Source organism: Alligator mississippiensis, chromosome 4, assembly GCF_030867095.1.
Source record: "Alligator mississippiensis isolate rAllMis1 chromosome 4, rAllMis1, whole genome shotgun sequence".
NCBI classification, from domain to species: Eukaryota; Metazoa; Chordata; order Crocodylia; family Alligatoridae; genus Alligator; species Alligator mississippiensis.
In genome coordinates, this window is record NC_081827.1 from 6268221 (window position 1) to 6290934 (window position 22714).

The following is a 22714-nucleotide window of genomic DNA, read 5'->3' on the forward strand; positions in this document are numbered from 1 at the left end:
TCCTAGTCCCTCAACTTCGAATGAACCAGCCCAAATTAGAGAACATTTTTTTTTAAATTATTCGTTTAAGCTCCTCTAATTATATCGGTTAAATGAATAATGCATGGCTTCCCTTCCCTGCCAGACTGCGTCCAACCCTGTCCTAAATCATAACTGGTAAGATAGCCAGTTATCGCTGAGCTTATCAGATAAGCGGTTAATTATTTAACTTTTCACATCTCTAGTCCAAATGAAGAAAACATCTTCTTGCGCAGGGGTGGGCAAAATACAGTCCGTGAGGCCATTCTATCCGGCATGTGGGGCCTCTAAATATTAATTTTCTAAATTTTTTATCTGCCCTTGGTTCTTGTAAAAAAACGACAGGAACCAATGGCAGCAGGACCCAGGGGAAGCCTGGCGGACTCCCACAACAGCAGGGACTGCCCAACCCCGCCACGCCAGCCGGAAGCCCCAGCAGGGGCTTCTGGCCAAAGACCGCATGGTTGCCCCATGCTGGAACTGCAGGGGAGGAGCCCAGGCAGGAAAGGAGCCAGGGAAAAGTGGCCCTGGGAAAAGCTGAGCATGGGCTTTTGGGGGGGGGGGGGGAACAGCCCCTCCCCCACCCCATGGCCGGCGCCCCACGCTGCAGCCGCTCCCAGCCCTCCTGGGGCTGCCTGTGCCTGCTCCGGACAGCCCTGTGGGCTGTGAGCGGCTGCAGCAGGGAGTGCCAGACACGGGGCAGGGGAGGGGCCGCTTTTACCCCCACCCCCCAAGCTTTTCCCCGGGCTCCTTCTCAGCTAGGAGAAAAGTGGCCCCTCCCCCACCCCGTGGCCGGCACTCCCTGCTGCAGCTGGGAGTCACCCCCCCCCCCCCCAACTCAGCACCAGCTTCTAACCTGGCCCCACTGCCAGCCTGGGCCCTGTGCAAGCTCCAGGCTCGCCCATCGGGGGTGCATGTGGTGACAGCAACTGCGGCCCGCCCCACCCCCGGCTCGCTGTGCCAGGCAGTGTTTGCCACTGCCGCCTCTGGGTTGCCCAGTGCGAGAGTTCCAGGTGGGCAGCATCAGCCTACACTGACCGGTGCGGCAACTGGGGGGGGGGCCGCAGCTGCCGCCGCCATGCACAGCCCCGACGGGCGAGCCCGGAGCCAGCACAGGGCCTAGGCTGGCAGCGAGGGTGGGTTACAAGCTGGTGCTGAGCACAGGGAAAAGCGGCCCCTCACCCGCCCCATGGCTGCCGCCCCATGCTGTAGCCGCTCGCAGCCCTCATGGGGCTGCCTGTGCCTGCTCAGGACAGCCCCGTGTGGGCTGTGAGCGGCGCCAGCATGGAGCGCTGGCCATGGGTCGGGCGAGGGGCCACTTTTCCCCGCACTCAGCACCAGCTTCTTCCCTGATGGCAAGCAGATGGTTGGGGCTGTGTGCTGCCCCTCACCTGTACTGCGGGGCTGTGGGGCACTGGGATTGAGTGGGCAGGGAGCCAGAGGGAGCATGGGGCACCACACCAGTGCCCCGGGCCCAGTGCTGGCGGGGCCCAGAACAGGGTGGCAGCAGCGTGGGGCCCTGGCTGGCAGGGGCTCTATGGAGCCAGGCCAGCTCCCCCCTCTCCCTGCTGGTGTAGCCCAACCTGGCTCCACAAACCCCTGCTAGCCTGTGCCCCGCTTTGGGCCCCCCGGTGCTGGCCCTGAGACATTGGTCCCAAGACACTGGGACACTGGTCCCAAGATGGTGACCAGGGAGCGGGGCACCTGTCAAGGGGCAGCGCTACCCATGCGGCCCTCGACAGCCTGCCAAAACCAGGTAAGCGGCCCTCTGCCCAAAATAATTGCCCGCCCCTGCTCTTGCGCCTACTAAAGAAACTGAAAACAAAAGTTAAAGCAAAAGGTTTTTTCCCCCCTAACAACCGAAAGTACTGAGATTTAATACAAATGAAGGTACTAGCATCCATTCCATTGTAAAGAATAAAGAAACATGTGAAGACTTAGAAAGCATGAATTGATCTTAACATTGAAAAAAATCGCCACTTACTCTGTGTAATGAAAAAGCAGCATCCTTTGACTCCTCCCATTATACACAGAAGTTTCTCTTCTGTACCAACCGCTCCAAGGACCACATCCCATCTGACATCCCGATCTGCCTTGCACCCCCTTATCCTTTTCCTTAACAACATGACTCGTCTCACATAGGCTTTAGTTTCTCCCATTTTGATATTGACCTCACTTGCATCTCCAACTACTGTCCCATCTCTTAGCTAATTTAACCAGGTTTACCCTCCCTGCTTAGAGTAGAGGTTGGTAACCTACAGTCCCTGGCCCAGGTCCTGGGCCTATGGAGTAGGAGGGAGGGGTTTTCACCCATACAGTGTCCACGGCACAGGCAAAAAGTAGCAGCAGGAGCACTGTGGAGGGTGGGAAGAGGTGGTGGTAGCTGTGGCTATAGCCGTGGTAGCACAGACCAGGTTGCAAGTAGTCCATGCTTTGAGCTAAGCTCTGGTAAAGTGTTTCCCACCCCCTCACCTGCAACTTTATGGAACCCTGGCTGAGTGCTCCTCCAATTTCATCCTAGACCCTCTCCAACCTACTGCTACTTCTTGCCAGTCTCTAGTGACCTCTTCCAAACCAAAGTTCAGAGCCAGTACCCCATTCCACAACCAGCCAAGCCACATTCAACATTGACTGTGGTTTTCTTCCTGAAATTTTGTCCCCTGTTGGCTTCCCTGACTGTCTTCTCCTGCCTTTCCAATCATTCCTTCACTCTCTAAGAATACTCCTTCTTCCTCCTGTAACGTACTATGGATGTCTCACCCAGTTCTGCCCTTGGTCCCATCCCAGTTCTGCCCTTGGTCCCATTCTCTTTTCCCTTTATCCCGTGGCACTGCCAGGACTAAGAGTCTGTGGGATTCTAAGTCCCTTCAGCTGTGGAGCGCTGCCCTGGCTGCAAACCCCATCAGCTATGGGACTCACAGCTGCAGAAGCTTGTTACTTGCTGGTGCACGAGCCCAGGATCATGATCCCAGGCTTCCTCTGTACCATCAATAAGGTCTGATAGGATCTGATGCTGGATCCCACAATCACACCTCCTGCCATGCATGTGTGGCATGGCAGGAGGCATGATTGTGCGCATCCCACCCCATCCCATCATGCCTTTACCTGAATGTCTAGAGCAACCCTAAAACAGAGCTCAATCTCTCTCCCCAAACCCAAGATCCCAAAGCCTGTCCACAGGCAATGAGAAATGAGGTAGCAGAAGGCACATCTACTATCCCGCTGACCACTGGGGCCCACAACAAGGCTCCCAAGCCAGACATCTAAATTATATCTACAGGCATTTCTAGACTTGGTCCCACTGGCAGACACAGCCACCACCACCACCACCACCACATGGATGCAGAGCTGCATGTTATTGTTGGGTTCACTGCTGCAGCTGGGTTAGCAGAACATGAAACGCACCCTGGAAAAGCATTAGCTGTAGAAAGAACTGCTGCCATGCCTTTGTCTGCTCTAGCATCTACATATCTATCTTCTGCGGGGCAGCTTCTGTTTTTTTAAAAAAACCCAAAAAACAGGAAAGATGTGCTCGCTGTCAGCAGCACAGACTCAGCCTGTGTCTGAAGATTTTTTCTACATAAGAACTGCCATTCACTGGGTCAGAACATAGGTTCACCTTGCCCAGTGTCCTGTTTCACACAGGGGCAGAGTGGATGCTGAAAGGGAGACTGAACAGGGTATGGCCATGGTTTCCATGACACCCCCTCTCCCCCGCCTTTTCTGTCCCACTTGCAGCCTCCAGCATTTCAGATCTAGTGCAGGGTGCTCAACCTCTGGCCTGTGGGCCAAGGGCCAGCCAAATGCAGCCTGTGGAGCCATCGCATCTGGCCCACACGGCTCCCCAAGGGTCAGGAAGTTTAGAAGTGGGGGAGTGGTGGCCAACACCCCCCCGCACACCCAGTCAGAGCCTGGCCATGGCCCCTCCCTCCCACAGGGCTGGGTCATGGCCAGGCCACCCACACCCCCTTCCCTCCACAAAGCTGGATCACATCCTTCCCCCCACCTCATAGGGCCAGGTGAAGTCCCCTCCCCCCTCTGTTGGGGCAGGGCAAGGTGCCTCCTACATGGCTGGATGGTGCCCACACCAACCCCAGGCACTGGATCAAAACTACCATCCAGCCTGTGGGTAAACTAGGAACTGCCCATCCAGGCTGCCAGGGAAAAAAGTTGAGCACCACTGATCTAGGGAGGTCCAATGCTGGTGTTGTACCTCTACTTCCCAAGTTCAATAGCTACTGACGCACCTTTCGTCCAAGAATTTGTTCAATCCCCTTTTGAATCTGGCTGAACTGTCAGTTTCCACAACATCTTGTGGTGACTTTAATTGTACACAGTATAAAAAAGAACTTCCCTTTGTTATTTTTAAACTTACTACCTACTAGTTTTATTTTATGACCCCCCACACCCAGTTCTCATATCGAGATTGTCAATAATTAACCCCTATTGACTTTCTCTTGACCATTTAATATTTTGTAAGCCCTTATGTCCCCCCTCAAGCATCTCTTGTCTAAACTCAATAGGCCTTGCCTCGTTAGTCTCTCATATGGAAACCCCTCCATACCACTAATCATCTTCGTTGCCCTTCTCTAGACCTTCTGCAGAACATCTTTAAAATCCAGGCTTTCCTAGCTAACCGTTCAAATGAACTCTAGCCCATGCTTACCACCCTGTGCTTTGGTTATGGTAATATTTTCTCTGACCATAGGATCATAGGAAAGTAGGGCTGGAAGGGATCCTATGATCTAGTCCAGCCCCTACCAAAACATCCTCAGCAACTGCTCTATTAACCTACTGTTCAAAATGTCCAGGGATAGAGATTCTACAACCTCTCTATGTATTCTGCTTAAGCATCCTCGTAGTCAAAAATACTTCCTAATCTCCAACCTCCGCTGTAGCTTGAGGTTATTGCTTCTAGTCCCTCCTACAGCCACAGAGAAAACTCAATCTCAAAACACTGCAATGGGACAGGTTGAATGGATGCACTGTTTCCATAGCCCTCTGAAGTCAGTGGCAACTTCCATTGACTTCAGTAGAACCAAATTACATTCAAAGTTTGCTTCATGGAAAAGATCAAAGCTGGTAACATATTTTAATATCCTCTGAGAAGCTTGCCAACACTACAGCAAAAGACAACAAAGGTCAGAAATATTACAGAAATTACACTGGTAAATGATGAATGTAACAAAGTCACTGCTTGCTGGTCTTGCAATAGATGAAGCATTGTGATTAAGAGAGGCCTGAGAAAGAAACAGCACAAAAATGGGGAGGAAAGGCAGGCCTGAAGCAGAAAAGCGAATTACCAAGTAAGGGTATGCCAACAGAAACAAGTCAAGAAAACCTTTCATTGATACAGAAAGATAAACCACAACACTAGGGGCAGAGGGAAGGGGAAACAGACTTAGGTATAATAACCAACACTAGGAAATGACTACATTAAAATAATCAGTGTGCCTTCACAGTACTGTAATAGCATTTATGTTAACCATCTTGTGACATAAGAACATGCCCAAAATGGTCTTAAATCTAGTATGGCCACACTGCACTATAGTCTCTTAAAATAAAACTTGCCTATCTAGATGGTTTTTGAAACTTCACAGGAAAAAAAATGGCACATGTCAAAATGATAGACTTGGATATTAAATTTCACTGAAGTGAGAAGTACTATTTGTTAGTGTTACATTGAAGTCAGAACAAATAATAATTCAGTGATTTTGCACTAAATTTCATGATTATTCTACCAACCCCAAGAAGCCTGATGAAACTTCCCAATACAAAGAGAAAGCAAGTTCTTTACTCCAAGAAAATTAAACACTAATTTCAGACAAGCTACAAGGGGGCGTAAGGTCAGAAGGAAAAGGGAAAGAAGAAAACAGTGATTTTAGTAACTAAACTAACCTTAGATTACAGGCCAACAGAAGATGTTTTTAAAGCGATAAGTCAGAAACATGAATAAACAGGAGCCCACTTACAAACCTTGGAAAAGTAGGTAATCTCCCCTTTCCTGCTAGGCCCTTACAGTAGGCCCCTGCTTTCTAGCCACCTTAGTAGCCACATCATCTCTCTTCAATTGAGGGAAACTGCCCTGCTTCGACCCCTTTCATTGCAGCATCAGTCTCAGACACTCCACTTGAATCATTTTCTTGGCTCCTTCTTTCATTACATGAAATTTAAATGTGTCATCGCACCACCAATCCCCTGTACCATTGCGCAGCACACTCCTTGTTTATTTGCCTCATGTTGGGTCACACATAGACATCTTCACCAACTATTTATTCTAATAGTATTTACTAACTTGATTTATATGCTGCCCTTCCCAAAGTCTCAGGGTGGCTTACAGCAAGACACAACACCACATAAGGGCAAAATGAGTATCAAAATAGGACAGGACATAAAAACTCCCTAAACAACACCCCAGCTTAGTCATGCTTGCTAAACAGCTGCCCAGATAGGAAGGTCTTGCAGCATTTCTAGAAGATGCCCAGGCTCAGACTCTGGTAGGCCTGGGACAGGGGCATCTCCAGAGCTGAGGAGAGAGTAGGGAGGGCAACCTCCCACCTGTTTTTGCCAAGGGAACTTGGTGAACTGATGGAACTAGGAGGCTGCTATTGGCTAACCTTGGGGACTGCAATGGGGTGTAAGGGGAAGGAGGTTTATTAGCTATAAAGGGGCTAAGCTGGCAACTGTTCCTTTTTTCACACTACTCTTTTCACATGAACTATTCTCTGAACTGATTCATAAAGAAAATGTGCAGTTTTCCTTCTAAACCCCGATTAAACAAATGACTATTGTGTTACCTTTAAGAAATCTGCCAGGTAACTGTCATCATTCAGGTTGAGTAGCAACTGAGAACAATTGTCATCATTCACAATTCAAATATTTGAAGTGTACAAATCTGCACATGGGAAGTTTCCCTCTTCTTCACCCATTGTAGGTAGCTTGTCTTCCCAGACAGCAACCCCCACCCTTCTCCAGAGGCACGTCACTCACTACAAATGTTACAGCCCGCAGCAGCACTGTGCTCCAGTCCAGACAGGGGCCTCCAGAACTAGTGCAGTGTAAATTTTATGCAATACCTCCCTAAGCATGGGAGGGAATGGCTCAACATGAAGCATGTTTGAAAAGCATCACCTGATGCTTTATTCCAGTTTCGGAAGCATTGGTTCTGCCTTCAGCAAAAAGCAAAGGTATTTCTGGAATTTATATGGCACGGACGTGCCGCAAGAGAAACTGCTTCTGCACGGAGCACCATTTAACTCCCTCTTCAACTCCCAATTGCAAGATTAGCACCTGAGGGCTCATTTATGCAGAAACATGCAGGATAGGTAACATGCATAAACAAAAGCATGTTAAGGTGGTGTGGAGACTCGGTCATGGGGAGTGTGGCCAGAGATCAGTTAGGCTAATCCTCTTAAAATAAGGCCACTTTCCAACTGCAGGTGCTTCCTCAGCCTGACGAAGGGTATTTGTACCCAAAAGCTTGCTAAGAAGAATTTGTCCAACTATTTGAGATGGTCTAATAAAAGATATCGGATTTACCCAAAGAACCTCGTTTGCCACAGCAGGGGTTAGCATACTTGTAAGTTTATGTATATTGACCTTGTTGCAGGGGTTTGGGTTGTAGCCGTGTTGGTCTAAGGACATAGGCAGACAAGGTTCTTTGGGTGAATTAGATATCTTTTATTAGACCAGCCCAAATAGTTGGAGAATAGTTATTAAGCAAGCTGTTGGGTTAAAAAACCCTTCGTCAAGCTAAGGAAGCTTCAGCAGTTGGTGTGGTGTTTCCATCCAGGAAGAGCACACACCAACTGCTGAAGCTTCCTTAGCCTGACGAAGGGTTTTTGAACCCAAAAGCTTGCTTAATAACTATTCTCCAACCATTTTGGGTTGGTCTAATAAAAGATATCTAAATCACCCAAGGAACCTTGTATATTGACCTCACACTTTTAATTGACTGACTCATTCTCAGTTTTCCTGACTGTCCCCCTTATAAAATAGCTGGGAGGCATAGTTAACCTACACGTGAAACATTGTGTCTAGTTAAAAAGCACAGCAGGGTGAACCCCTGAAGATATTTACATTTTATGTTAAGATTTGACATACACACAGCTTTTTTTCAGAATATTTCTCATATTAACTGTTTATGTAAATATCTGTTTTTCAAATGACGCCAGCCAGAATGGGAAGTGTTTTACTACAACCGGCCATTGTCAGTAGCTCCCAAATACTTATGTTTAAATTGTGTAAACGTATCTGAACAAATAAAAGAGCATCCATCTCAGGCTTTGATTTTAAACAGTTTAAAATCCATGCTTAGAAAACAAAAGATGCCCTAATGGCTAGACACTTCTAATTCTAGCACTACGCAAAGTCCACACCAGTAAACATGTCTGCAGAAATGATTTCCTAAACACACCGGTGGTCGAGCAGTTCTGTTGTGCACTTCCTATCTCACCGTAGAGTTGAGATAGGAGCTGGGAGGCAGTGATTATAGTAGTAGGAAATGGTCTATTTTGAGACCTGTTGCTGACAAAAGATGGCATCTGTTTAATCTTTGTAAAGGATAACTATGAGGGGCAACATACTGGCTGTGGATTAACTTCACAACTGAATATAGTTGTTTAAACAGCATCATCCGTAACAAGAAAAACACCGCTGTGGATTACAAAACAGACAAACCCACATCAATAGCGAAGGCATGCTGAGGGATGAAGAGGACATTAACATTAGAGATAAGAGTATCATTCAAATGCAACTACTTCTCCAAGACACAAAAAACTAGAACTCTTGGTTCCAAAATGATACCTTTTATTAGACCAACTGGAAAATGGCAAAAAAGGACAATTTTCTTGCCATTTCCCAGTTGATCTGATACAAGGTATCATTTTGGAACCAAGAATTCTAGTTTTTTTGTATGTCTTTTTGTCTCAGACCGACACGGCTACCAAACACACCCCTGAAACATGGAAGATGCCGAATTTCAGCCGATTTTGGATTTTAAACTTCACTGCAGAACAAGGACGTTTTTTTGCCTCCCTATTTACCATCGGACACCTTCAGGGAAGGAATTCGACCTGATCCAACACATCAAAGAGCTACAAAAGACGCTCTCATGGACCCAGAGGGACGGACTTCAACTCCCTCTGTGCAAAAATGAAGTTTATTTCCGACCTATGGGGACTTCTTACCGTCTTGTACCATCTACACTTTTCCCAGAGCCTGACGAAGGGACTTTAATTCATGAAAGCTTGCAGGAAAAGGACAATTTTCTTGCTGTTTTCCAGTTGGTCTGATAAAAGGTATCATTTTGGAACCAAGGGTTCTAGTTTTTTTGTACGTCTTTTTGTCTCCGACCGACACGGCGACCAAGTAACCCCCCCCCCCTCCCCCCGACTACTTCTCCGAGGTCCTTTGGGTGAATCCCGTATCAGAGCAGGTTGCAGGGGAGCAAACACAACATCCTCCCGGTTTAAAGAGTCCCATAGGCGGGGAAAAGGCTTCTAAAGGAAAATGAAACGACAAAATTCACACACTTCAGGAAGAGGGAAACCTGTTTCAGCTTCGCAGCGGTTTCTAGCAAGCATATATAGTTCACTCTTGGGGACAAAGGATGGCTTATTTCTTCTATCCATACAGCTGGCGTAGCGGGGTCTCAGCCCACCACCAGGGTTTCTGGGAGCGCTGGAATAGAAACACTACGTAACATCACACCGAGAGCACGACAAAGCAAGTAGGCGTCATTACCGCTACGTCCGCCCCTCCCCCACACGCACCCCCCGGGCCCCGCGGCGGCTCCTACCGGCTGCAGGCGGCGGCCGAGCCCGCCCCGCTCCCGCTGCCGTCCGGGGTGGCCCCCGCCTCGGGGGAGCGGCTGCGGCGAGCCCCGGCGCTGGGGCGGCCGCGCCTCATGCGGGGCGGGCGCGTAGCGGGGTTGGGGCCGGGCGGCGGGTCCATGGCGGCGTGAGGCCGTAATGGCGGCGGCGGTTTGAAAATGGCGGTGGTCGCGGGGCGAACCAATCCGCGGTGGCGCTGCCGCGCGTTGCTAGGAGACGGGTGGGCGGGGCCTCTCGCAGGGGGCGGGGCGTCATGAGGGGATGCGCCTGACAGAAATAAGACACGCATTTGTCTGTCTCCACGGTGACTCTTCCTGTTGTGGGTGCGTACATAACAATAATTCATCTGAAAAAAACCTCATGACAATCCATTTTTGGTGGATTATTGTTAGGGGCCCTCTTCAAATGGATTTAAATCTGGGTTTAAAAGGGATTTAATCCCAGACCCTGCTAATAGTTGAGGTCCTGGCTGGAGGGTCTTGTCCCCTCACCCCAGGGAAGGGCCAGACGGTCATAAGCAGACACAAATCTGATCTCTTTTATTAAAACAATTTATATAGATGGGGAAATAAGTTTTTTTAGCAAGTTTTGGGGGTATATTTGGGATCAGGCAGGAGTCAGCCCTCACCCCCCAATCTGCCCATAGGGTCCTCACCTCCACAACGCACTGAGCACCTAGAGCAGCAAAAGGGGAAGGGTAACTTCAGTATTGAAAGAAGTGTTTCCCCCCCCCCTTTTTGTGGTTGGATTTTTTGTTTTTTTAATTAGAAAGTTAAAAGCTCATTTCCTCATGCATTATAGTTAAAAAAAATTAAAATAAAATTAGAAGAAATTAACTATATCATGCATTATAGTTAAAAAAAATAAATTTTTTTAACTATAATGCATGATATAGTTAAAAACTCTTCTAATTTTATTTTAGTTTAAAAAAATAAAATAAAATTAGAGATTTTAACTATATCATGCATTATAGTTAAAAAAAAAAAAAAAAATAAATATATATAATGCATGAGGAAATGAGCTTCTAGTTCTCCTTTCCCCCAGGAAGCAGCATCCTTTGTACCTGAAGGCTAATGACTAGCTAAATCAGGGGTTGATTAGTCTGAGATTTGACCAATATCAAAAATAGGCACGAACAATCCTTTCCCTGTGGCACACGCATTACTTTGGATACTTCCCACCCACTTAATGTAGCACAAGGGGCTCGTCCTTCTGTAAGGTCCAGGGTTTTCCATGAGACTCAAAATCTGAATGCAACTGGTCATGTTTTTTAGCCCAAGTCTTGCACCAAGCCAGCAGCAACCGGTTATTAAGACTTGCTCTGTTACTATGACCCTATCTGAAATATGGGTCAACACTAGGAGTGCCCTTTCACACAAGTTAAAAAGGCAAACTTTCCCTTTCTACTACTTTCCCCCTGCTCCCCAATCCTTTGGAAATATTGCAGTTACTTTGAAGTAGATGTTGGTCATCTAGATGGCAAGGCTGTTCAACCTCAAACTTGTAAGAAGTGTGCAAACAAATCTCTGGCTCCCAAGAGAACCACAGTGGATGGTTTCACAGCAGATCACATTCATATGGGTCACAAGTTTCAAACCATGCATCCCCCTCACCTCTGCCCCCAAACGCTTCGATGCCCAGGAAAGCTACATACGTAGCTTGTCTCAGTACTGTTAGTGAATTTAAATAAGCAAGTGGCTATTGATAATCTCCAGAATTTGTTAAATGGGGAAGGGGAAGAGAGGAGGGGAGACAATCTTCTGTTGTATTCCAGTTCCTACAAGATTAAGAAAAAACACAAGCTGGGAATCCCTGTTAAGAGATTTGGCAGAACAGAGAAAAGACAGTGAAGCAGAACTTGGTTTAAAAAGTTCACTACCAAAAAGTGAGTAAAAATTGTAAAAAGGGGAGGTGGGGGGGCAGTTATTACATGCCTCATTTACTGTCAGCATGGCTTCCTGCCAAGTGATACTTTAATCAGATCTATCAACATTTAATACTCTTGATGTGGTTATGCCCCAATGGATTAATCAATCAGACAGACAGAAAATAATTCATCTTTGCTTATTTATTGAATTAGTTTTTTAATAGGACAGAGCTGTAGAGTTGAAGTGGCATTTCAAATCTTAAATCACTGTTTAAAAGGTTTGATTCCTTCACCCAAATATTTGGTGCTCTCCAATTTAAAAGAGATTGCAATTAAAGATTAACATTCTTCATCATCATCTTCGTCCCCATCAGCAGAATCCCGACCAACCTCTTCATAATCCTTCTCCAAAGCGGCCATGTCCTCCCTGGCTTCAGAGAACTCGCCCTCCTCCATCCCCTCCCCAACATACCAGTGCACGAAGGCCCGCTTTGCATACATCAGGTCAAACTTGTGATCTAGCCGGGCCCACGCCTCGGCAATGGCCGTGGTGTTGCTCAGCATGCAGACTGCCCGCTGCACTTTGGCCAGGTCTCCCCCAGGTACCACTGTGGGAGGCTGGTAGTTGATGCCCACCTTAAACCCAGTTGGGCACCAGTCCACAAACTGGGTTGACCTCCTGGTTTTGATGGCCGCGATAGCAGCATTCACATCCTTGGGCACCACATCCCCCCGGTACAGCAGGCAGCAAGCCATGTACTTGCCTCGGCGAGGGTCGCATTTCACCATCTGGTTGGCAAACTCGAAGCAAGCATTGGTGATCTCGGGCACTGACAGCTGCTCGTGGTAGGCCTTCTCCGCTGAGATGATGGGTGCGTAGGTGGTGAGGGGGAAGTGTATCCTGGGGTAGGGCACCAAGTTAGTCTGGAATTCTGTAAGGTCGACGTTCAAGGCCCCATCAAACCGCAGGGAAGCGGTGATGGACGACACGATCTGCCCTATCAGCCTGTTCAGGTTGGTGTAGGTGGGACGCTCGATATCCAGGTTCCGGTTGCAGATGTCGTAGATGGCTTCGTTGTCCACCATGAACGAGCAGTCCGAGTGCTCCAGCGTGGTGTGGGTGGTCAGGATGGAGTTGTAGGGCTCCACCACTGCTGTCGAAATCCGTGGGGCTGGGTACACCGAGAACTCCAGCTTGGACTTCTTCCCATAATCCAGCGAGAGGCGCTCCATCAAGAGGGAAGTGAATCCAGACCCCGTGCCTCCTCCAAAGCTGTGGAAGACCAGGAACCCTTGCAAACCACTACACTGGTCAGCCTCAGGAAGGGGTGGGGGGAAAAGAAGATAGAAAAATTAGGAGCGCCCATGTTAATTCAATATTGAAGAAACATTTGCAACTGTTAGAGTAAAAAATTCACACTTTTATAATACAGGTTCATTTGATTATAGACCCCCACCACACCACCATTAAGAGAATTTTCATATGAAAGCACTCAAGTAGTGCAATTAAGAACCATGACTTTAGGTGAACAAGGTAGTGATTGATATGGAAGGATAGCCGTTCAAAAGTTTACTTGAAGGCTCCATCCACTGGTAAAGTTACAGCTTCAATCAACTTATTCTGCTTGTCCATTCCAAAGCATCATCTAAATTTTGATCCCTTCCTCCTGCCATCCTGTACTTAAAGTCTTACCATTGATTTTTCAGCGCATACTTAAATCGCTATGTGCCAATTCTTTTGTTTTACTGTGCACTGGATGTTCTCTCTGAAGAGCTTCTTCCTTCCTGCTATCTCCCTAGTTATCTGCAGCCATTTCCCAGACATCCACTGTTCCCACTTCCCTCTTCAGTCAGTTCCTTATCTCATGGCATTAAATACTCTCACCCATGATACAGCTTTGAATTGGAGAGCATACATCTATGATCTCTCCCTGTCCAGAAGTGCACAATTTACCTGCAGGTCTTAAGAATGGAGTAGAAATAAGTCTGTCATACCCTGCTCACCACCTGTTTTGTGAGGGGCAGTAGGAAGAGACTTTGTTAAAAAAGGAGGATCCCTTCACCCCTAGTGCATCATCTTTCAATCTATCCCCATCCATTATTTTATGGTTTTGACCTTCTCCTCCCTAGTTTAGCCTAACCATTAGGAATTAGAAAGAGATCAGTATTATAAAAAAAATAAATAAATAAAAAAAGAAATTAAAAAAAAAAAGTGCAGGGAGAAGAACACAGCTATCATTGTTCAACATGTTTGTCTGGTTTATTGCATTAAAAGGACTATTCCTGAAAGAAATAAAAGCAATTTCAGCAGTTTCTGCACCACCATGCATATACACCACTTTCAAACATCTACGCTGCAATCCAGCAGTCGGTCATCACATCAAGACCGAAACAAACCCTTAGGATGAATGCTGGTTGAATTGCAGGCTCAGGAGTTTCCTACTGGCCATACCACAAAACAAGAACATGAATTCAGCATAGACAGGATCAGATCTATCACTGCAAGTCTACACTACTCATTTCTAAAAGGTGGGTTGGGAACTCAAGACACTGGGAAGTTATGATGGGGGAAGGGGGGGCAGCAGCTGCTCAGTTTATGGAAGGACAGTAAGCCAAGAATATAGACCCAAGTTGGATATACTTATACTACATCCCTTTTTTCCTTTTCCCATTCTCCCCCAGTCCCTTCCAACTGTTGCATTTCAAGTTTCATATTCTTAAAGACTAGAAAGTTTCCATCTATCTTTAGATATCCTGATTCATAAGTGTTAGGGTCAGAAGGGACCTCAATAAATCATTGAGTCTGACCCCCTGCATAGGCAGGAAAGTGTTCTGGGTTCAGATGACCCCAGCTAGATGCCTATCTAACCTCCTCTTGAAGACCCCCAGGGTAGGGGAGAGCACCACCTCCCTTGGGAGCCCGTTCCAGACCCTGGCCACTCGAACCGTGAAGAAGTTCTTCCTAATGTCCAGTCTAAATCTGCTCTCTGCTAGCTTGTGGCCATTGTTTCTTGTAACCCCCGGGGGCGCCTTGGTGAATAAATACTCACCAATTCCCTTCTGTGTCCCCATGATGAACTTATAGGCAGCCACAAGGTCACTTCTCAGCCTTCTCTTGCGGAGGCTGAAGAGGTCCAGGTGCAAGGTGATGTACAAAGGGTTCCATCACAGCAATACTATTACTTAGTCTGGTGCCCCTCTCCCACACATCCTGCTTTACTTACCATTTTACGAGTCCTGTCAACAACAGAATCTATTATCTCCTTCCCAATGGTGTAATGGCCCCGGGCATAATTATTGGCAGCATCCTCCTTGCCACTGATGAGCTGCTCAGGATGGAAAAGTGAGCGGTACTTCCCAGTTCTGATCTCATCTGCAAAGTGCAGTTAAAAAGAGAAAAATCACTAAACAAGTGGTTCTGAGATATGACCCAAGGATCATTGGGTAGTCACAGCACAGGTCTCTACAACTGGATGCATCAAGGCTTTGCATTCCTGCCAATAGCTTGAAGACATGTGAAAAGCAGCTACAATGCTAAGAATGCATAATAAAGTGGCAACCACAGTTGGAAGAGACCTGAAGGATCATTCAGACCAACACATTGCACAAATACTGGACTGCTACTCCCCTCAAAATAAAAGTCACTCATCCAATGTATTCCAGTTACTACAAGATTAAAGACAAGGTGGGAGTCCCTGATAAGTTTAGCAGAAGAGAGACAAGGCAGTGAAGCAGAACTTGGTTTTAAGACCGTAAAAGAGTTATGAAAAGCCTTCCGGTGGTGGGGGGGCTGGGGTTGAGAGAACAACCCCCTCCTCCCCCCAACTTCCAGTGAAAGGGGTTTTGCAGCTTTCTTGCAGTCTACTCTGTTGCCTCACTGTTGTAACATCAATTAGGACTTTCTTACCATCTAAAAAGTGTACTTTGCTAGCACTTTAAGCCATTGCTTTATATCTTGCCCTCCACAGAAAGGGGGGGGGGGAGGAAAGAGTTATTCCCCCTCTTCTGTACAGCTGTAATGTCCCTCCTTACATCAGCTTTTCTGCAAGATGAATATGCTTAGTTCCACCAGCCTAGACTCGTATGGCTTTCCTTCCAATTTGTTTGTCACCCACCTCTGGACCCTCCCCAATTTCTCTACATACTTCTTAAAAGAAGATGCTGAGCCTAGAACTGCATGCAGTATTCCAGACAAGTCCTAACCAGTACCAAGTAGAATGACACTATTACCTCCCATCTCTTATACCCAATACTCATGTGTGGTTTTTTGGTTTGTTTTTTATATATAAAGAAAAAAGTGCATCACATTTATGCATCACAGATTCAACAGGAGTCAGCAACACCTTTTCAGTAATGCTGCCCCCCCCCAGTCAGTTATCTCCCATTCTGAATTTGGGCTTTTGATTGTTCCTCCCTAGGTCTAGCATATTTCATTTGACTGCACCAACCTTCAGCCTATTGTCTCGAGCTCATCTTCCCAATCCATTAAGGCCCTCTGAATTCAGCCCAGGAACCATACGAGGAGAACAAGAAAGCATATAGTAGGAAAACAAGTTCAGAGAAAGAATAGATGCAAGAGACAGCAGAACAGTTTTCAGGGAGAAGTGACATTATTAGTTTGCCAAGAGTGCTAGTTCTTAATATTAGATGGATTGAGACACTCCCAAGACTTCTCCATGAAGCCAAGTGTTTCAGGGCTCATAAGGAACATGCTCAACAAGGAGGAGAGGAAGATAGAGTGTGGTCCATTTTTTGAGACAGGCTGGAAACCCCTGGTCCGAGTTACATGACAGTCACATAGCCATAACAAACTTTTTGTAAGTGAGGCAGGGTTGAGAAGTGGTGAGAAGTTTTCTGCACATATACTACAATGGAGGAGGTTTGTTCTTCTCCCAGCCTGCCATTGAAAGGCTGAAGCGATGCGGACAGCATCTATAGATTTCAGTATCTTACCTATGACGGTAGGTTCCAGGTCTATGAACACAGCTCTGGGCACATACTTCCCTGAACCAGTGTCACTGAAGAAAGTCCCAAAGGACGAATCATGTTGTTCTTTTACTTTATCCGTAGGAATGGTCCCATCTGGCTGGATCCCATGTTCTAGACAGTAGAGTTCCCAACAAGCATTGCCCATCTGAACTCCAGCTTGGCCAATATGGACAGAAATACATTCCCTCTGAGTAGGACAAGGAAGAAAGTAGAATGAGTTTTATTTCCAATTCCATGCCTTTCCACCCGTTACTTGAGAAGAAGCCAAGGGCAAAACCAGCAACCCCTTCCTCATTAAGAAAAATTATACTGGCTGACATCCTGGGTTTTTGTTTGAGGTTTCTTTTGTTTTGGGTTTTTTCGGGGGGTGGGGAGGGGTTAAAAGAATGTAGCAGGCAGGGAGCATGGAGGGGCATATACAACAGGTCAGGTTTGAGAAAATCATGCCCAAGCAAGTATAGCCATAGGCTTCTATTGTGCAGCCATAGGAGCAGTGGGTTCCTAGTCTTTTCCCTACACAACTCTACTTCTAGCCCAAACCTGATGCCCATAATGGAGTTTGTGGGGCTCACAACCTCACTCACGTGGGCCGTAACCCCAGGCCTATACTACCAGTCATTCAGCATGAGATGGCAATCTTACGTAGGCAAATATTGAACAACAAGGATACCACTGCCCATAAAAGCCAGTATTTCAGCAGGAGTCTTATGTACCAAGAGGAGATTTTGATGTCTAAAGCTGGAAAGGGCATGGGGGGGGGGGGGAGCCAGCCCTGACAGCACTTATTTGGGAAAAACCTTGTTCCACCTCCCCCTCACCCCAGTCCAGGCATAACTAAAATTCCATGCTTCAGTGGTCTGCTTTCTTGCTGTGCCATATACTTCTCAGGGAGATAAGAAGCCTAAACCTGTAAAGAAGTGGGATGGGGAGGAGGTGCATTTATACAGGACCAAGGGAGGTGCTCCAGCTGCTTGCTGCTGTTTTTATTTCTTCAGTCAGCTGCATGGGACTAGTAATCAGCTCTAGTCGATAAGAAGTGACTCCCTTTGAAGTAACCCCCCCCCCCCATGCACAGCAAACAGCTGGGCAGATCATTTTACATTGGCAGTGTGCTGCCCACTAAACAGGTTGTAAGCTATCCCACATCAATAGATGCAGGTTGTACTGTAGTACACAGTACACACAATGTTAGGAGTTTAACGGGCAGATCCAGGGGGTTGCAATAAAGTTAAATACCAGCTGCCTGATATCGCCAGCAGCATCTCTCTTGAGGCTGCAGTGAGAGTCCATTGACTTCATGGCCCATTGTGATCTGCCCCATGCCTCCTAAACACTTCATTCCACAATGTGTTAACTATCTTTTTCAATGGTCTTGATATTTCACTAACCAAGCTATCTTTTCTTCAGTAATGCTGCTGTCTGTTAGTTGCTCCCAGTAACATAACTCCAATTTAAACAGGATTACAGGCTGGGGTTTGTTTGGTTGGGTTTATTTAAATTCTAGCTAAAAACCATTAACTCAGGCATGGAAATAGCTTTCAGTGAAGCACTGGATGCACTTTTAAGATGTTCAAGAAAGCCTTTAAAAAAAATTAAATGGGGTGGGGAGAGACTAAGTGAGATGTCCATTGAATTCTGATGAAACAGCATCTATATATAAAATAACAAATTAAAAATACATTCCAATAAGTATAGCCTTTTGCCTCTAGCTTATTAGTAAAACATATCACTTCTTTTCAACACAACCTATTTTCCCAGTTAAGTGGGATGATGCACCACACTATGTGCACCCCCATTTCAAAGTCCTACATCCGTCCATGGAGTTTAGTGTATGATCTTGAATTTGAAAGGCATGTTCCACTATTTCTGTTGAGGGGCAGGAACCAGCAGCTGAAGTGGCATTACAAGTGAAAAGGGGAGTTAGAAGATCCTTCCAAGCCTAGCAAGCCCTTGGACTTGTGAGAGAATAGAGTACCTTGAGCAAGCAAGCAACACATTCCTAATCACCTCACCATTTTTAGGTACCAAGTCATTCAATCCAAAGACTCATTTACACCTGGGCCAGCCACAGGCAGCCTTTGGCACAAGCCTGGAGCAGGGCTTGCATTCCTGCCTCTAAAGGCTACAGCAATATACCTCATCTGCTACCACACCCCAGAGATACAAGTATTACTTAGGATCCTCCCCATTTCTCTGCAGAGACTAGATCACCCCAAGTGGTCAGGGAGGCAGGTCAGAGATGAGTATGCAGTGGTAGTTACTGGCATTAAAAGAGGTTTCACCATATGCATAAGGTCTTCAAACTGACCATCGCAGCCTTGCTCTATCAGCATATGGTCATTTCATTAATACTGAAAGGGCCAGATTTTGTACAGCATTATAATCATGTCACACGGTGACAGAAGCTATAATTAAGGTTACAAAGCAATTCCAGGGTCAACCTCGGTCTCAGAAGCACATAACCTTCAGCTTCCCCCATGCTTTGTCTTCACAAGTGGGAGGGGGAAGGTCTAGTTTGAACAAAGTCCTTCCAGCCATTGCACTCATCTATAGCCTCAGCTAGGATTTTATTATTCCTTCTAGCTGGCATGTTAATAGTGACTCTGGTCAATGAGGACTATGACCTTTATGAAACATTAGCAAGATTAGTCAACTGATTACAACACAAGACATGCAAGGTGGTTTGCACTGCAGCTCTCTAGCCAGGGTAATTAATGGCGTATATATGCTTATCTAGGCACTGTTAAAACACGTGCTTTCATAGACACCAGACAGCTTTCAGGATTTTAAAGGATTTCAGAAAGACACGAGTCATTATATAGGAGTTTAAGGTGGCAGTGTTTGTAGTGCAAGTATGCGTGTGCTTTGGGGTAGTTGAAGGGTTACTTGAAGAAAATTCAAAGCAACTTAAGGTTTTATGGTATCATAAGTGTCTAAGCCATAAAGTTAAGCACAACTGAGTTTGTCATTACGGTACATGAAAACAGGTCTCATGCCATAGTAGCTTTAAAATATTAAAATAAAAATGTAGGCTACATGCAAGTTGCACCTTCTAGTCACCCAGCAAAGACTTAGTGGCTTGCAATGCTGGTGGCTTAAAACCATAACAATAATTCTGCCCAGTGAGAAATTCAACTTTATCAAGTTTTTCAAAAAGTTAAGTCAGGAAAAATGGCTGAGTTAATGCTGGAACCACAGGTTCAGTCAGCCTTTATTGCTGGTGCTTCTTACACAAAGTAAAATGTTTTTTAAAAGTTAGATTTAAGAATCAGAATTAGCCGAGTCAGTATAATCTTTTTTGCCCACATCTTCCAGTTTCCACAAATTGGCATTTTAGCCTGAGCCTTATGTTTAGTCTTAATGAGAAGAGACAATTTAACATGAGAAGCTTTTTAAACCTAAAGCACCACTTACATGTTTTTATATCACACCATCTTTGAGAAGATCAAAGAAAAACACTTTGCTTCCACAATTTCAAAATGATCCTTTACATGGGGCTAATGACAGGCTATGCCCCTAGTATAGTTAAAGTGGCTAGAATGAAAACCCTTCCACTGCACAAGCTTGGGGCAAAGAGCATAATCTAACATTCTTCAGGTCTAAGCTGGTTACAACAGCACAGCTTTCACCAGTTCTGCTTTTATTAAGTTTCCTAAGAAAAGGGGGGGGGGGAAAGAGGGGCAGGTAGTCTTACCACAAAGTTACTGAGACCCCATAGCTCTAAGAGTTTGGCTTCAATAGTTAACAATCCCCCCTCTCCCTTTTGATCCTTGCTCCATCTAAAACTTTAAAGCCAACCAACCACCTGGGAGGGGTAGCAGCATTTCTATTCAGGTAGTGCCAAGAGATTCAATTGACTTCATGGCTCATTGTCATCTCCTTGACAAACTCTTTTAGTTTTTTAAAATAGTCTTCATGTTTCACTACTCAAACTATTTCTTCTTCTGCAATTTTTGCTGTGTTAGAAAAGAGATTTTACCAGGAATGCCTATGTCACAGCCCTGAAGACTGTTTTTAGCTCTAGCTAAAAACCTTAACTCAGGTTTGGCAATATTAACTTGGGTGTAGAAGTGGCTGACAATAAAGTATGGGTGACACTGCCAAGATCGCTAGATTTTGTTTTATGAAGCCAAATAAGAGATGTCATTATAATTAAGCGTACAAGACTAAGGATGCAAACACTTCTCACAATACTTGCCTTGTTTGTGGGGGCGAAGGGGGGGGCAGGGAGGGTAAACTTTATAGTCTAGTAAATTAGTGCACATTCCAGTAATGGTTTTTAAACTTTGATCTTAAGCTGAACAATACAGTGCTAACCTCCTAGCATTAGTAAAGCATCTAGTTTCCTTTTAGCTGGGGAAAGTGTTGTGTTATGATAGGCCACACCACCTGCACTCCCCCATGCTTAAATCCTAGCTGTGCCCATGGGCGTTGGGATTCATACAGACAAACCGGAAGTTAAACAGGAAAGGAAACCGTTCATCAATGGCAAGTTTATCAGCCATGACATCGAGAATGTTTTAGCCCCTTGTTTACACCAAGCCTAACCCAGACACAGAAACCCAAGGAGGAGCATGTCATCTTTTGGACAAGATCATCTATAGCATTTCAGTAATAAATCAGATTTATGGAGTTGGCTTACAGCTGGGGCTTTCAGCACAAGCAGTTTTACCCTGGCTGTTAAATGAACCGAGCCAGCCCAAGAGCACAAAGACTTATCATCAGGTACATCTAAAACTTCAGAGTTATTTACCTGCTTGAGAGAGAAACACAATACAATCAAGCAAGAAAAAGAGCAGTTATGAAGTCCCCCACTTTCTCTCAAACACATGCTAGCTCTTCAGGGGCAGAACAAGTTCTAGTTTTATGGGTAGGGAGAAGGAAGAGAAATACAGAGCACCCAAGAATACTTGCATCATAAACTTAAAATTCCCCAGCCAGGCTACTCTAGTTTCTTTCCATCAATTTAAGACTAGAGGACATAATTCTTTCCTGCTCCTGCCTTAACAAGCAGCTTTAGAAGAAAAAAAACTCTAGCTTTCCCTTGGAGTACTCACTCTCTCGCTTCCATGAAGCGGAGGAGGATCATAAGGTTCATGCTTAAGAAAATGGCAGACTTACCATTGCTATAGCCAAACCACACCTAACCCCAGCACCAACAGTAACATGCTAATACAGCTGGTTTCTGTCTGATTTATAGAAGTCTGTGAAAAGCCCAGCTGTGCAGGGACCAGTCCATTGTGCTTTAAAGGGACAGCACTGCTTTCTTTACACACCACCCCTGTGGAGCTTTATGGCAGAGCTGGTGGAGGAAATTTTCTGGGAATTGCATTTTGTAGGGACATTCAGTTCTGTTGAAAATTAAGCTGTATGACATGAGTTCAAGTTCAATTGCATCTTGGAAGAAAACAAAGGGGGGAAATACTTCTGGCAGTGTCCACATTTCTCCCCTTGTCATTTGAAGAATGGAATCTTTTTACGATGCATTTTTGTTTTCCTTTTCCATGAGGTATTACAATACGCTACTAAATTAGAAAGTCAATATGAGAACAAAACATTTTGAATTACCTCAAAAGCTTTCTTTTCTTTAGGAAATCTCCTTCAAGATGTCCGGGTTCTAGAGCAAAGCCAGATCTCAATCTTGAAATCCTTCATGAAACAAAACTTCCATCCTCTGCACAGCTCTGCTTTATCCTGCATGCAATAAGAGGAAGGGAGGGCACTGGCAAATGGAGCCATTGATATGCAGACTCTTTAGTTAATGAAGTTCATTTCATTAATAATATAGGTGCTTATCTTACAACTGTGGGTGGATCCCACAGTGCACAGACTGACTCAGCTATACTAGTAGCTTTATGCAAGTAGGATCATGAAAACCAGTGCCATGCTGGTGTACATTAGACAGCAAGGAGCAATTTTAATCCTGTGACCGTTGTGCCCAGCTCCATCAAAGGTATCTGAATTGCAGCAGAAATGAACATGGCCTCGGGTGATCGGTGACATTGTG

The 22714-nt window shown here is 45.8% G+C and overlaps 2 protein-coding genes across 3 annotated transcripts in view; both read right to left on the bottom strand.

Annotated features, from left to right (window-relative positions):
* NET1 (neuroepithelial cell transforming 1) overlaps positions 1-10003 on the bottom strand; it is an 81215-nt gene extending 71212 nt beyond the window's left edge. Inside the window, exon 1 of the mRNA XM_059725727.1 lies at positions 9818-10003. Within this exon, the coding sequence (XP_059581710.1) occupies positions 9818-9972 (155 nt within the window). The 5' untranslated portion in view covers positions 9973-10003. The remainder of the gene's footprint in view (positions 1-9817) is intronic.
* Positions 10004-11904: 1901 nt separating this feature from the next.
* On the bottom strand, positions 11905-22294 carry LOC102558234 (tubulin alpha-3 chain). Of its 2 annotated transcripts, none has more exons than XM_059725729.1 (4): positions 22276-22294; positions 16672-16894; positions 14943-15091; positions 11905-13035 (listed from the first exon to the last, which is right to left on the bottom strand). In XM_059725729.1, the coding sequence occupies exons 2-4, from the start codon at positions 16850-16852 to the stop codon at positions 12058-12060; spliced, it is 1308 nt and encodes a 435-aa protein (XP_059581712.1). In that variant the 5' UTR covers positions 16853-16894; positions 22276-22294; the 3' UTR covers positions 11905-12057. The 2 variants fall into 2 exon arrangements, with proteins under 2 accessions (XP_059581712.1, XP_059581711.1); XM_059725728.1 differs by lacking the exon at positions 22276-22294 and adding an exon at positions 21829-21926.
* Positions 22295-22714: the final 420 nt, after the last annotated feature.

Coding starts and splice junctions, on each gene's coding strand:
- LOC102558234 (XM_059725728.1), bottom strand. Junction 15,092..16,671: donor CCTGGAACCTACCGTCATAG/GTAAGATACTGA, acceptor TGCACTTTGCAG/ATGAGATCAGAACTGGGAAG. Junction 13,036..14,942: donor TTGACAGGACTCGTAAAATG/GTAAGTAAAGCA, acceptor CCCCTTCCTGAG/GCTGACCAGTGTAGTGGTTT.